The sequence below is a fragment of the Colobus angolensis genome, unplaced genomic scaffold (assembly GCF_000951035.1).
Source record: "Colobus angolensis palliatus isolate OR3802 unplaced genomic scaffold, Cang.pa_1.0 Scaffold301, whole genome shotgun sequence".
In the NCBI taxonomy this organism is placed as follows: Eukaryota; Metazoa; Chordata; class Mammalia; order Primates; family Cercopithecidae; genus Colobus; species Colobus angolensis.
The window spans coordinates 1,550,906-1,566,204 of NW_012116278.1; the positions used below are offsets into that span (position 1 = coordinate 1,550,906).

Here is a 15,299-nt window from a genome sequence, read left to right on the forward strand (position 1 = left end):
TTGGATCAGTAGGGGTAGCACTGAGTTAATGAAACCAGTTAGCTTTCTTAGTTGCGGGACTTCTCGATAATTTGGATAACCCATTGAAAATTTCCAGAAGGGGCTAAGGTACACGTTATGTTTTAAACTCTGATCACATTTTCTTTTCATGGGACATTTCTTAGGACTCCTGCCTTCCAGAATACACTTCAGGGATTGAGGCATCCTGCTTTTTCAGCACATATGTCTGCACCTGGCCTGCAGGCTTGAAAACAGGAAGAAAAGGGATAAGGGAGGTAATATGTGTCAGGCATTGGCCACTCTGTTTCACCTACATCACCTTATTTGCATTCCACACAGCAACTCCTTGAGGTAGTGATATTATTCCCATTCTCAAGAACAGGAAACTAGGACTAAGAGTTTTAAATTGCTCGCCCAAGGGCACTCAGCTTGGACAGAATTCCAGTGGAGATCTGCCAGTCTGTCCCCTAAGTCCCTGCTCATTTTTCTTTGCTATCCTGTTGGTTGGAAAAGATTGTGTGAACACACTGTCCAAAAATGATAAACATTACCCTGACTGACCCTCTCAAATAACTCTGTGATACAGCCCTGTCATTTCTGAAACACAAAAACAAAAAACAAAACAAGGAAAACAAAATAAAGAAAAGGCTCTGCTGCTTCATTAAAAAAAAGAGGGAAGGACTTAATAACAGTGATGGGAAGTCCATAAAAATAACAAAAGAAGGAGAAAATGAAGACAGGTCTCTGAAGGGAGAAAGGTGGCTGATTGGATGGACGAGTGGGAAAGGATGCAGGTAATTCTATAGATCAAATTCTCACACCTGGGCAAAAGTGGAGGTCCCTGGGGTGCAGCGCTAATCAGATACTTAAATAACTTTTTTTCTTTTCTTCTTATCTACAAGTTTAATGTATTTACCTATGGACTCAAGTTCCATATAGAGGTAAAACCGTATCTGATCCAATAGCCAACCCCCGCCCACTGCTGTCTCCACTGTCAATAAGAATGGACTCCAGTCATGCATAACAGAGGATACCCAGAGAGTTCTGGAACCCGGATAAAGCCAGAAGTTAAAGGGTTGACAAGGGTTCCTCTCCTGGTTCTGTTCCTCGACTCACGGTATAACTGCTGTGCCCTGCCACTTAGCAGAAAGGCTGTTTATAAATCATTCTGGGTTGCTCAGATGGGAACAACAAAAAAGACACGTGCTCCACATCGGGAAATGCAGGGAAAACTGTTCTTGCCATCAATTCTGCAAAGTTCACTTAGGAAGTGAAACGGTGAAAGAGCTACTGTGCTAGGACCTCATTTTCTACCCAGAAATGAGGCTACTGAGGGAATGATCCTAAAAGATTCTTTACCCTGGACTTCCAGGAGCCAGTATTCTGGTGCTGTATGGGGGCAAGATTTTGAAGATTAGACGATGCAAGTTCAGTGGTCTGCAGGGTTCAGGTGAGCTGAGTGGGGTGTGTCGAGGAGATGGTATGTGCCTGGTCAGAGAGCAGAGTGCTTTGCTCCAGTCGAAGGTTGCCTAGTGGGATGGAGGGCCTGATGTTTTCAAAGCTTCTCATTTCTTTAAAGAGGTCCAAGAAGAATTCTGGTTTTTAATATGAACTCTCCTGATATTTAAATGTTGGCAAGTAATTAAAGAAGATAACTAATAGAGACCAAAGAGAGATTGTTTATGGACTAATATGGTCTATGGAACACTAGTCTTGAAATCTCTGATGGAGAGGAAAGATAACTGGATTCCTGAGAACTAGATTCCAATGCTGGTTTTCCTCCCAACTTGTTGGGTGATTTTAGGTGAGTCACTTCCCTTGCTTAGACCTTAGATTTCTTATCCTCAAATGAGGGCACAGAACCAGGAAATCTTTGAGAGCCCTCCCCACCTTCAGGCCTCACGATTTTATGAGAACAAAACAACAGAGATCTATAATTTCAGAGCCCTTTGAAATGAGAAAAATAGGAAAAAGTAGTCTTTGGTAAACTCAAGCATTGCCAAGGATATGGAGCAACTGGAACTCTGGTAGATCACTGATGGGGCTGTGAATTGGACAATATTTTGGAGAAGAGTCAGGCAGTATTCGGCATAGTCAAAGACACACACGTGCTTAGGCACAGCAGTTCCATTTGCAGTTATATTCCCCAGATGTGATTCCCAATCAATATGCTGAGAGGCACTAATTCCTTTGCGGATTGGGGAAGTTGAATGAGATTATGGCAGCGATCTGAGCAATCTGTGGTCTCTGGCCAAGAGCAGCTTCATTCTGTGTTCCAAATCCTACTTATGAATCCCTGTATCATTACCTAATGGGATATTCCACACATGGGGTCTCATCAGGGCACAGACTCTAGAAATACTTGGCTCCAGTCTTTGGGCACCCCCACCCTCAACCAACAAACAACAGTCTAAGTTCTCCGTGGCTGAAAGTGTTAATCTAGCCATGTGAAGAATTTGTTTCCCCCCAAAGTTGGCCTTCTAAAATTTAGCTCTCAATCAGAACTGCCTCTATCTGAATGGACCAGCATGTAGAAATGGGGAAGAGTTTGAGATAAAGGAAGAAAGAGAATGTGAAAAAGAGGTGAGAGGAAGAAAGGAAGCATGAAAGGAAAGAAGAATAAATGGAGGGAGGAGGGAAGGAAGTTACTTTTCTAAATACATGGTCCATTCAATTTTATAATAAACTGTTCAATTTCTGTTAAGAACCACAAGGGTGGATGAACATGATATATGCGCATGTGTGTTTGTGTGTGTGTGAGAGACAAATACTGGAGCCTCAATATCACCACTGTAGTTTTTCTCATTAAAGAAGCCTGTTAACCACCCCACACCCCACCGCTAGGCTCCCCTCCTCACCTCTTCTCCTTTCCACAACTTGGTGTGGGGCTGAGATTTGACTAGAATTGCACAACTGGACCTCTCCTTTGAAAACGGATCCTGTTTTCTTGGGTCTCTGAATTTATACCAAGTACTGCAAAGAGACTGGAGACTCCTCAAGCTAGGGTAGAACACATTACCCAAACTGGTTTTGCTATAGGACACCTCCCAAGGCAGCACAGTAGGTATCACACTGCTCTCAGGAGGAGAGACAGAAAGAGAGAGAGAGAGATGGATGGAGAGGTGGGAGAAAAGGGAGAGGAGAGAGAGAGATGCAGGGAGAAGAGGAAAGGTTGTGGGAGGGAGGACAAGAAGGGGAGAGGAGAAACAGTACTTTTCACTACCTGGGAAACAGCTGAGGCTAAAGTGGGATGTTTCTCTTACAACCAGCTGAAATTTGTGCTATAAAAAGTGATGCTACTTATTTTGGTGTTTTGAGAATGAAGGAATATATCCCATGGCTCTTTACAGTTGCTGCTTATTTTTCTTCCTTTTTCTCCCTTGTTTGTTTGTTTTAATGCATTTGCATGTTTGCAGAGTCCTATTTGTTTTGGCAAATGCCTCTTTAGCTCCCCATGAACAGCTGCTGTCCTTTCCCCACCGGGGCACTCAGGAGGAGGTGCTGCTGCCCTGCAGCCTCAGCCCTCAAGACTCAGCCTGTCATAGCCTGATCCAAGCTCAGGGACAAGTCAGCCAAAGACCTCAGAGCTGCAGCTCCATCCCCTTACTCAGAGTTCCTCTGAATAAATGAGCACATGGGTCCACTTGTGAAAACTCCTCTTCTCTGATACTCGTGCCTTGCTGTGGTGGGCAGAGAATGGCTTTTAGGGACAGACAAAACAGGATTTTGCCTCTTACTGCCTGGATGGTCATGACTCACTCGCTCTGTTTCTCTGAGCCATACCTCACAGAAGAGGTGCAATAACAAAATAAGATAATGTTCCCATCTATTAGGGGCTCAACAAGTGTTTGTCTCTTCCTGTCCTCTCTCATCTTTCCTAGTTGTTGGGAATCACACACTGTTAGGACTGGAAAGAACTGCAGAGAATCCATGCAATCCACCATCATCATTTTAAAGATGGGGAAACTGAGGCCCAGAGAAGGGGAATGACTAATCCAAGGTCACATAATTAGTCAGATATAGGGCAGCACTTTGCCCTCATTCACTGTTCCTCCTACAACCAAAGAACTAACAAATACATATCGATCGATATGTTTCAGTCGTTAAATATTTCCTACTGTTTACTTAGGGCACAGACACCATTCGTCGAGAATTCAAACAAGTCAGTCCTGGCCTCGGTCAACTTATGGATGGTCAGGAAGGCTGGTTAAAAATGGGAAAGTGTTGTGGAAAAGGTCTAATGGATTTCCATTGACATGGTTTCCCCAGGCTCTGAGAATTAGCTTAGTTTTATAGGGTCTGGAAAACAAGGGATAAAAACATCCTCTTAGAGTGAAATAAGACAATGAGTTATATTTAAGAAGCTCTTGCTTCTGAAAGATTGCGACAGACTTTGCACAACAGAAGCTAGAGACAGTGGGTGCTAAACAATGTGGATTTTGCAACCACCTTTTGTGTCCTCTGTAGTAACAGGGGCGTGGGAAAGGCTGGTTGTCCCCCTCTTCTCTTTTCTTTTCTTACCCCCCAAGTATACAGGGCAAGGCTGAACCAACTTTCAGAGAGCCTTGCTCTTGCGGAGCCTACAAAAATCACAACTCTCTCTTCTTCTGGATCTCGTGAAACAAATCTGAGAGACACTGTGCACTCTGCACAAGTTGTCCCCTTTCTGGGCCCTGTGATTCTACATAGCAACACAGAAGTTTGGAAATGTCAGATGCATGAGATAATCTCTGAAGCTTTTTCCAGCTCCAACTTTAAGAACTTTACACAAAATTCTGTGCACAGAAGCATCATCATCATCATCAAAAGGCAGTTATAAATATTCTTCTTTAATACGTTATGTTTACATAGTGCCTAACAGTTTGAAGGAACACTTTTATCTATAGTGCAACATTTAACCCTCACAACCACCCTGTGGAGTAGATTTCATCTGCTTATTCCAAAATAGAAAACTATGACTCAGAAAACTGAAGTGTCTTGCCCAAGAACACACATTCAAGAAGTGGCAATGTGGAGGTTCAAACCCAAGTAAGAGTATTCCCAAAACTCGTATTCTTTTCAGGAAAGTCCACTCCCTTGTAGCTCCAAACTAGGTGCATTAATAGATGCCAGCTCAAAAGCACTGAGGGAGTGATGTCATGCAGTTGAAAGACAGGCTCTTAGACCACTCGTGACGTCATAGGAGCTAGGCTTGTGGAAGACAGAGATTTCACCTATCCCTGAAACACACGGGGAACTAGGATGATGCGAATACCAGTCTCACTCTATCCCCCTTGGTTAGGAAGGTTCTGCCTCCTGCCTGTGCCACCTAGGAAGCAGAATATCCCAGTATTTCAGAGATAAAAGAGAGCTAACCCTCTTTTTGTTCAGATGAGGACCTTGAGGCTCAGAGAAGGAAACTGATGTTTCCAGGGTCACCCTGCAAGCTATCGTCAATTCTGCCACTGCAAGCCAGGTGAAGGAGGTTCTTTTTTCACCACACAACCCTGCTTCCCTCAATTGTCCTAGGAATTCAGAGACTCATGGGTCTCTCAAGCCCAAAGGCAGAGCCGGCCAGAGGCCAGAGGATGGATGGAGAAGGGAGAAATGCACAGACTTTTTACAGCCACACAAATGGCTACCCAGCTTCAAAATCACACTGTCTCCACTTGGCTACAAGTGGCCCAGGGCGAGTGTGCTGCGGGTCCCTTACCTCTGCTCGGCAGGGCTGTAGGTCTCCCCTCTCTGGCAGCTGCTCAGGGTGACGGGGTCAAAGTTGTCGAAGGAGCGGAGGGCCACCCCCGAGATGGCGACCAGGGGCGAACTGAAGCTCACACGTACCGCCTGGCTGTGGTAGAAGGGCTGGCTGAGGTCATGGACCACAGGGATAATCAGGGGATTGTTCCTGCAGCTCAGGACATGGAGGCCTGTCAGGGGAGACAGAGGGGCCGAGGGGCCAGGCTCATTACTCAAGGCCAGTCACGCCCTCCCCAACGGGCCCTTCCCGAAGCCCCCAGACCCTTTCATGTCACTGCACAAAAGCACCATTGGGCGGCCGGTGAGGATTTTGAGTCTGATTGAAAGTTTCTTTGTCTGCCTTTTTTTCCTTGGTTCCAAATCTTTCCAATCCCCCTGCCTCCCTGCCCCCTAAGCTTCCCCTTCACCTACTGCCCAAAGTCCCTCTCCCTCCCTCAAATGGCCACCCCTCAGCCAAGCATCCCAGGCCCTCACCTCCCTCCCACATTGCTGTAGGGCTTGTTGGTCTGAGTTGCTGGGTTTCAGGCTGCCTGCCTGGTCAGTTGGAAAAGTGATGGAAATAATTCATAGCAACAGGCGCTTCCCAGGGTAAAAAGCCCACTCTCATAAGTAATCTGTGAACTTGGGAGCAGCCCTGAAAGGAAAGGACCTCTTGCTTAGTCTGCAGAAGAGGTTGAGAATCGTGGGCAGGGGTGGTTTTCCAGAGGAACACAGCCCAGGCATGGCTAAAACTCTAAGGAGAATCCAAGCTTGCCTCACTCAAGAGTCCTCAGTTTTGTTTTGTATTTTTTTAATGCAGGCAGCAGGTTCCCATTCTCCAAGAAGGAAGGGAGAGGGCCAGGGAGAAAAGATACACATGGGACAGAAGGAAAGGAAGGCTGTGGCAAGATATAGTTGGCAAAACGGAAACTGGCTTTGGTGTTGGGCGGACCTGAGTTTAAATGATGGTGTAGCCCCTTCCTAATAATGGGACTCCAGAAAGCCTCTGAAACTCAGTTTTCACATCCAAAAAATGGTACAATCCTAACCATGTCCTGGCAGGCTTGCTATGTAAGGAGAAGTCTCCCATGTAGAAGCCTGAAGCAGGTGCCCTTCTCAGTTCCAGAGGTGAAGCTGCCTCTGAGAATCCTGGGATGCCGTGGACTGAGGAAGATGGGGGTGGTGGGGGTGGAGGGGAAAATCAGAAAGGCCTCAGGCATCAGTAGCAGGATCCAAAGAGCTTCTGTGGAACCAGACTTTTCCCCACTCTGCTGAAAAACTTCTCCTCAGAGCCCTGGGCTATGCAACAACAACTACGAAAATATTTGTTTCTCACTTAGGGAAATTTCCCAGGAATCCTGCTAAGTCCAGAGGGGTTTTCTTTCTCTTCCTTATTCATAGGTTCCCCTTGCCTTTAAAAGTAACTAAATAAATAAGCATAAAAACAAAACAAGAAAACCTTCCCTGATCCCTTGGCTTTTATCTGACCCTGAAATGACCCCTTCCTGCTTGCTTCATACAGGTCTTTGAAAGGCATTCTCTGCAGAATGGTCTGGGCACAGCTTTGAAGTCCAGGCTTCAGTACTGGCCAAGAATTCCAAATGCTTGGAGTAGCCAGGCTGCCCAGAGCTTTCCGGGGTAGACTGGAAGTGTGAAGGTGTCTAGGAAATTCGTAGCGACAATAGAAATTTCTTAGGTTCTGATCTTGTGCTAGGCATGGTTACAGTAGTGTCAAATAATAGCGCACTCTGACTCTAAGGTGGATATCATTGTCTTTGCTGTGTATATGAAGCAAGTGAGCCTCTAAGTAACGTGCTGTGAGGGCAGGAAGATTGCTCACCTTCTCAAGGTGAGTGAGTGGTGGGGACAGGATCCAAACCTCAGCTGTCAGCTCTGGATTCAGGCTCTTTTCTCTGAACCTCGGTACATGTGGGTATATTCAAAGGGGTGGTACAAGTGGCAAGTCCAGCCCTTGTCTTCCACCTTGGCCCTGCACTTAGGCAGGCCCTCCCCTTAGGCAGGCCCTCCCATGGTAGAACCTGACTCCTCAACTGCCTCCCTACTCCTACAATATTCCTATTCCTATTCCCATTGGAAACTTCTCCAGAGGTTGTATTGGTGATACAGTCCCCACTTGGGGTGGAGGGTCATGAACACTCCCGCTTATAGGGTAAAAGGCAATAGGCTATGACACTGAAAATCTAACTAGTAATTCCTGACCTGCCATGTGACTTGGGGTCTCTCAGTGCCTCTCTTTGGGTCTCAGGTGGTGACATGTACAATGGGGAAATGGCTCTTACTCAGTCTCCCTCCTTCTTGGGGTCTTTGGGGAATAATATGGGATGCCTGAGGTTAAAGGGGGCTGGCAGAAGGGAGTGTTTGGCCATTGACTCCTTATCCCTGTATCTGCCAGATCTAGATTTCTCTGGATACATCACCACATCTTGATTTGAGGGCAACCAGAATGCCAAATAGAAAATAAGCAATAAAGGCGAGACAGGAAGGAAGAGCTCATTCTAAGCTGATCCTTACAACCTGTCATGGTACAGAGGTGGAAGCAGGTACTGAGAGCAAGCCAAGCCCAGGAAAGCATGCTTACCTAGATCGTGGCTCTGATCTTTGGTATCAAGCAGCTGCACACTGATGGTCTCCTGTTTTTGGTCCCCATAATATGTCCCATCTGTCACCAGGTGGACAATGACAGCTGCAGCAACCATTGGCTGAGAAAAGTACGCCTGAAATTGCAAAGACATAGGAGGGTCACATGTGTACTAAGTCCTGTGGTGGGGAGGCAGCCACATTGGGCTACTACTCATCAGGGGTCCAAGGTGGGAAGGGGGACAATGAAACCTAACAGTGAAGAGCACAGGCTCTGAGATCAGAAACCCAATTTCAATATTTGCTCTGCTCCTACTTAGCTGTGTGACAGTGAGTGAATGGCTGGGCCACTCTGGGTCTAAGTTCCATCATTTCTAAATGGTGGATTAAAAAAAACCCAACAGGTACAATATAGGCTTGTTGTGAGGTTCTACTAACATAATGAGATAATGAGAGTAAAGTGTGTAGCAAAGGTCCTGGTCCACACCAAAACCCACAAAACAACGGTAAATACTATTATCTTTCACTTCTCCATGTCAACCTCTGCACTCGGCTTTGAGGAGAGAAAGCTAAAGAAGATATGGCCCTTGCATTTTTGGGAATTCAAAGTAGGTCAGTGACACACAAGCCAAAATGCAATAATATCCACAATCCTTAGCCAGAAAGAAAGACCAGACAGCTCTGTAATACCATGTGACAAGTGCCTTCCTACAAGTGACCAAACATGTGCAGGACAAGAAGAGAGATAATGGTCACTTCTTTCTCTGGTGATGAGTAAAAGGTTCAAGGAGGAGAAGATAATTTTAAAAGATCTTGAACAATGAATAGGAGGTTCCAGGCAGACAAGATGTATCCCAAACTCTTTGCTAAAAGAAGAGCTCAGTGGGGGCATTCCATGAGCAATTAGGATTCCATTTCAGGAAGCATCACACTGTTAAGTGTTTTGTTCCCTGTTCTCACAATTAACACCCTCAGCAGGCAGACAACCCATCTTCAGAAAGGGTCATGGGAGTCAGTGTTTTCTGTGGCTCACTGCTGGAGATTCCAAAGCTCTCAGAGCTTCAGCTTACCCGGAGCCAAAAAGTGGTTTGAGCCAGCTGGGAATATGGGTAGCTGATGGTGCAAGGGTACCAGGCGTGCTGGGAAATGCCTTCACTGAGATCTATCACCTTGGTTCGACACACCTGGAAAAATATAAAAAAAAAAAAAAATCATGTTTTAGAGAGTGTCAGAAGTTCAACTAAATTCAATTTTACAAACCTTTACTGTTCACCTATTTTGCTCTTGGCACCACAGGTGAAAACAGGGATGAAAAGACCAGAATCTGGTCCAGGAGCTCACATTCTAATGCAGAAGAGGTAATCCTCAACACTTTTAAGGATATAATAGATAATGTATTTTGATGGTAGAGATGACAGAGATATTCTCACAGAGACAAATCCTGGAGGAGATGATATTTGAGTTGGGCCTGGAAGAGTAGGGCAGTGATAAGAGGAAGGGCATTGCAGGCGGAGGGAACAGAAGCAAGGCTCAGAGGAAAGCAGAAACCCAGAATGCTTAGGTTGTGATAAAATGCCTGTTACTACTGAGGCTGAGGGACAGTGGCAGAAAAGGTGGGTTGAATAATTAGATCTCATAGACTCTTGAATGTCAAGCAGATGATTTTAGAAGAAATCTGTAAATTGTGCTCCAAGTGATATTACAACAGAGAAAAGACTGTGAAAACATTAGCATTTGCTTCTCCATCAACAAAGAAAATCAGTTCCATCACTTTATACACACACACACACACACCCCTACACACACACACACACACACACATACATACACACATGAATTCATTCTCAATGACAGATAATACCAAACAGTATTAAAAGAAATAGGAAACATTTATAGACAAGCAGGATTCTTCAAACTTAGGAGTTTCTTGCATATTCAAATGTCACTTTGTTTACTGATTCATTCATTCATTCGAATGATATTTATTGAGTAACCATTGCTTGTCAAACACTCTGGGACAAAATGATAAAAAAAGACAGATGCTGAAGATCTTAGAGCAGGCAATGTGTGCAGATATTAGTCAAGTAATTACAAATACATATATAAATATAAACAGAAAACAGTGTAATGAGGGAAAGAGGATAGGAACAGCTGAGCTGTCCTTGACATTGGTGAGGCCTTTGGTAGAAGGTCATCCCAAACTGACACTTCTCCTCTGGTCTCTAATGTGGCTTGTCTCTCAAAACTTCCCTGTGAATTTAGTCCTGTCATTTCATGTCTTCTCAGTGCATTCTACTCATCTGAAAAGTACATCTGACCTGAAGAGCCCTGAGGATCTCATATGCTATTGAAAAAAAGTGATATATCCTCAACAAGATCAAACAAACATAAACACCTAAAACAAGCAAAAACAAAAGTCAAATGGAAAAGTATACACAAGGATTAAGAATATCCATTTCTACAATAAATATAGTAGGAAAAGATTGGAAATAGTTTACATGTTCTCCTGTTGGTGGAGAAATGTATAAAATATGAAATATTCACATGACAGAATTCTGTTATGACAAAGGAGCAGTAAGAGAAATAAACTAGATTCATATACAAGGATGATATAAAAATATTTTACTGCTTGGCTCAGTGTGGTCTCTAGTCAAATGAAAAGGAAGCCCTAATGGTAAGCTCATAGCCATCAACATGGAGAGATCGCAAAATGTAACATTGAGTGGAAAAAAAGAAACAAGGTGCAAATGGATAAGTACATCATGACGTCATTTATAAAAATAACACAAAGCAAAACTATATATTGCCCAGCGATTCATGCGAATTAAAAATAGAGTAGAGAAGTATACATCAAATTCAGGGTGGTAGTTGTCTCTACGTATCAAGGAAGGGAATGACATTGGGAGTCAGGAAAAAAAGGGACCTCAATCTTATTTGTGGTGTGTTATTTTTCTTACAGAAAGAGACATGAAGCAAATATGAAAAAATTTGCACAGTTGTCAACTTCAGGTGGTCCATAAACCTGTTATACATAGGTGGTTTTGGTTTACATCATCCTATGTAATTTTATAAATTAAAAAAAAATCCAAACTGTTAGCTTAGAAAGCCATTGAAAATAGATACAAAACCATCAACATCAGTTTTCCTAACAATATGTTCAGTACAGTGGGCTCCAATGACCTGGACCAGGTCTGAATTTTCTACGATAGCCCATCCTTCTTACTCTTGGCACCAACTTGCTGAGAATCCCATCTACATTCTATGCTATGTGCCATCCTGGGAATCCCATCTATAAATCTGTGCAAACTCAAATGTCTCTCTTTTCATTACTTCTTGCAATGGTTCTGGCTTCAAGGAGGTCTTGGAAAATGCCAAGTCTCAATTTTCTTTGTAATCAGTAGACACTAATCGAAGCACATGGTTGCATTACAATCTGCAGTTGCAAACATTAGTACTTTTATTTTTAAATAAACCTTTTGTTGAAGTAATTTCATATTTATAGTAAAGTTGCAAGTATAATACAGATAATACAGATAACCAAAATGTGGTGTGCAATTGTGAACAAGTTGTCTTGTCTTTTGGCCCTTAGTTTACCTTGCACATCTGAATGCTGGGTTATACAACAGGTTTTCATGTGTCTTTCATGGATTCCTTGGATTCCATGAAGAAGTTGGCCAGGGGATCATGATGTAGAGAAGATCTACTTAGTTTCCACTCTACTATTTCAAACAGAGCATCTCCACTCACCTGTTTTATATATCAAGCTGCCTTATAATATTTCATTTAAGAAAAGAGTTTCATTGCTTTAAATACATCAAAAAGTATTGAAATGTGTTAGCTGCCAAAGTTCCCCTCACCCTGTTCCTAGAAACTGATGGGTTCTGAGAGCACAATATTAATTCTCTGAATACCACTGGTAACTTCTTGAGAAGAAACATGCTATGAATCAACTATCCCATTGCCTAGGAATTAGGTGATGGCTTCAGTTATTCAAATCTCTAGAAGCCTCACACTGAGGAGGCTAAGGGTAGAACACAGCCACTTAAATGGGCTGGAAGACGTTTTTAAGTTTATTTATTTTTCTCAAAAACAACTGGGATCGGGTTTAGGCAGATCTGCCAGTGGATTGTGTTACACTTTATAACAGTGCAAGACTTTGCATAAACTATCTATGGAATTTGAAATCCAGGCCAGCAATTCGACATGTATCATTTCGGAATTCTTTCCCCTTGTGTTCTTAGCTGTCTGTCTCCCAGCAGAGCTTGGTGAAGCACATCTCTGAAGGCTGGATTGGGGGTGGGTCTTATCTCTGCATCTGAAACATTCATGGCTACAGGAGTCTTTGATATGAACAAAGCCCTCTTATTGCTTAAATACTATTTTCTCTTGTCAGTTCTATTAGCACTAGACAGGGTTTTAGAGGAATATACTGGCGTTATTTTATTCTTCTGCTTTCCTATTCTGTTTTGTGTTTGTTTCAAGTTGGCTGCAATCCTGACCAAGGACAGTCAAAGCAGATCAGAGAAGAATGAACAAATCCAGCTGAAATGTTGCCCAAAGCCCTAGTTGATCTACAAAATCATCTATGTTCCTGGGGAAGTGGAGGGAGGCTGGAGAGGAAGAGAGAGGCAAACCCTAACAAGCCTCCTACTTTCATAGACATTGAGTGAATCTGCTCATTCAGCAGTCATTTACTGAGGGCATATGGCATGCCAGGCTTCAGACAACTGCAAACAAAAGAGCCTTGCCATGACACAGAGTTGGTCACTAAGGACACAAGTGTGATCTCCAAGGTGACTGATTTTATGGGGATGCTCTGTTTTCATCCACCCGTGTTTTTTTGTTTTTCACTTTCCAAAAAGGCAAATCCAACTCCATAAAGCATTGCTGAATAATGTTGACTTTACTGAATGTTCTGGGAGGAGACATGCAGGAAAGTTACACTACACATTCTAGGGGCCTCTTTAGCTCTCCTTACCATCACCCCTAAGCTCCTCTTCACTTATCATCTCCCTTCCTCCAGTTTCTTCAGTGACATTGGCTCCAGTGACATTCCCAATCTTTCTCAACCTTTTCCCCCTTCCCAATCTGCACATTTCTTATACCCCATGCAGAGCCATACTCCATCCTTCCAGTGATGCTGAGGTCCTTCCCAGCCTTCCAGCCCTAGAGATGTCAGGAAGTAACACAGTAACCCTTTTTCCCCTCTCTGCCATGCTGGTGTGAACAATACCTGCTCCCTCCTTTCACATTGTTTCCTGTCTCGTGGAACACATCAAGAGTGCTCTAGAAACACTGGCAACCTCTAGGCTTTCAGTTTTAGGGAAATGGAAAAGGAGATAAGGAGAGATTCTATGGAGCTGAAACCTGTTTTTCTGTCCTGCCCAGTCCCATGTTTATTGCAGTATTATTCATGATAGCCAAGATGTGGTAACAACCTACATGTCCATCAACAGAAGAATGGATAAAGAATACGTGATATATACATACAATGGAATATTACTTGACCTTAAAAAAGGAAAGTCTGCAATCTGCAATAAGAGGAATGAATTTTGAGGACATTATGCTAAGTTAAATAAGCCAGACATGGAAAACAAATACTGCATTAACTCACTTAATATGAAGTGTCTAAAATAATCACATTCATAGAACCAAAGATGAAATGAATGGTGGTTGCTAGGGGATGGGGAAGGAAAAAGTGATCAGTGACTAATGAATAGGCATAAGGTTTTAGTTAAGCAAGATGAATAATTTCTGGGACTCTGCTGTAAAACATTGTTCCTATAGTGAACAATACTGTACCGTACACTTAAAAATTTGTTAAGAGGGTAGATCTCATGGTGTGCTCGTCCCATAATAAAAAATAAATAATTATTACTTTGAATGACTAAAGTGTTGACATTCAATGTTGATCCACTGGCCTGAAAGTATTTGACTCTTTGAACCCCTGGTACAGGTTTAATGGTGTCTACACTGGCAGAAAACCTGCTTGCTTCTTTTCTCATCCTGGGAAATCTAGCAGGTCCCTCCAAACAGCTTCTGCAGCCCTTATTCTGAGAAAATAGTTGGTCCCTGGGGTGGCTTCAGGTCACAGCTTTGTTGTTCTGGGACAACAATAAATAATTACATTTATTAATGTATAAATACATTAAATATTTTTACATAAAATAAGTGAAGGGAAAAATAAATTGATATAGCAGTGCTAGGCAAAGAGCAGATGTGGCTGGGCTGACAAGCACCCTCACTTAGGGCCTCTCAGGTTGGAGGAGGGATGACATAGCCTCTCGATTACTTCATGGACATACAGCTCATTTCCATTATAGAAAGCCTATGTACCATTGGACAGTCCTCTCCAACAGTCAGAGAGAGAGAGAGAGACTCCTGGCTCCACTTTCGCTTACTGTTTCCTCTAAGTAGCAATGCCTATAAGCTTTCTTATTTTAAAGTTAGATGGGACTAGAATAGGTTATCTGCTGAGACCATTCCCCTTTGCAGTGGTCAAGGGAGGGGAGGTATCTTGCACAGTAATATATAGCCAATATGGAGCAACATATTTATGAAAAAGCAAAATTTTCTGTCTCCCAGAAATAGTGCACTTTTCTCACTTATGTTCTGTACCTTATTGATCCTATTTTTGCCATGTAGAAACATCTCCAGTGACATTTATACCTCTTCCCCAAGAAATCATGGCAGAAATGACAGACAGCAATTCTAGTGCCCAACACCATTCTCTTCTCCAAGATACCCAGCCCTGTGTCTTTTATGGAAGCTGGGCAGGTGACTGCTTCTCACCCTCATCCTAGCACCTGGAGGAACTGAAAGGCAAGTGACCCCTTTTCCACTTGGCCTTGAGGGAGGGCCACTCATTTTAGCAGAATCCCTTAGACTCTCCATTATCTGCAGAGATAATCTGTGTTTCCTTCAAATATCATCCATGGACAGTAGAAGACCTGGCTTAATTCCAGCTCTGTCACCAATTAACTGGA

General features: G+C 43.3%; 1 protein-coding gene across 1 annotated transcript in view; it reads right to left on the reverse strand.

Moving 5' to 3' along the window:
• The window catches only part of PAPPA (pregnancy-associated plasma protein A, pappalysin 1), a 247,651-nt gene that overhangs the window by 59,642 nt on the left and 172,710 nt on the right, over positions 1-15,299 (reverse strand). The window contains exons 10-12 of the mRNA XM_011950062.1: positions 9,384-9,497; positions 8,315-8,450; positions 5,693-5,906 (exon numbers count right to left, since the gene is read on the reverse strand). Coding sequence (XP_011805452.1) covers positions 5,693-5,906; positions 8,315-8,450; positions 9,384-9,497 — 464 coding nt within the window. The remainder of the gene's footprint in view (positions 1-5,692; positions 5,907-8,314; positions 8,451-9,383; positions 9,498-15,299) is intronic.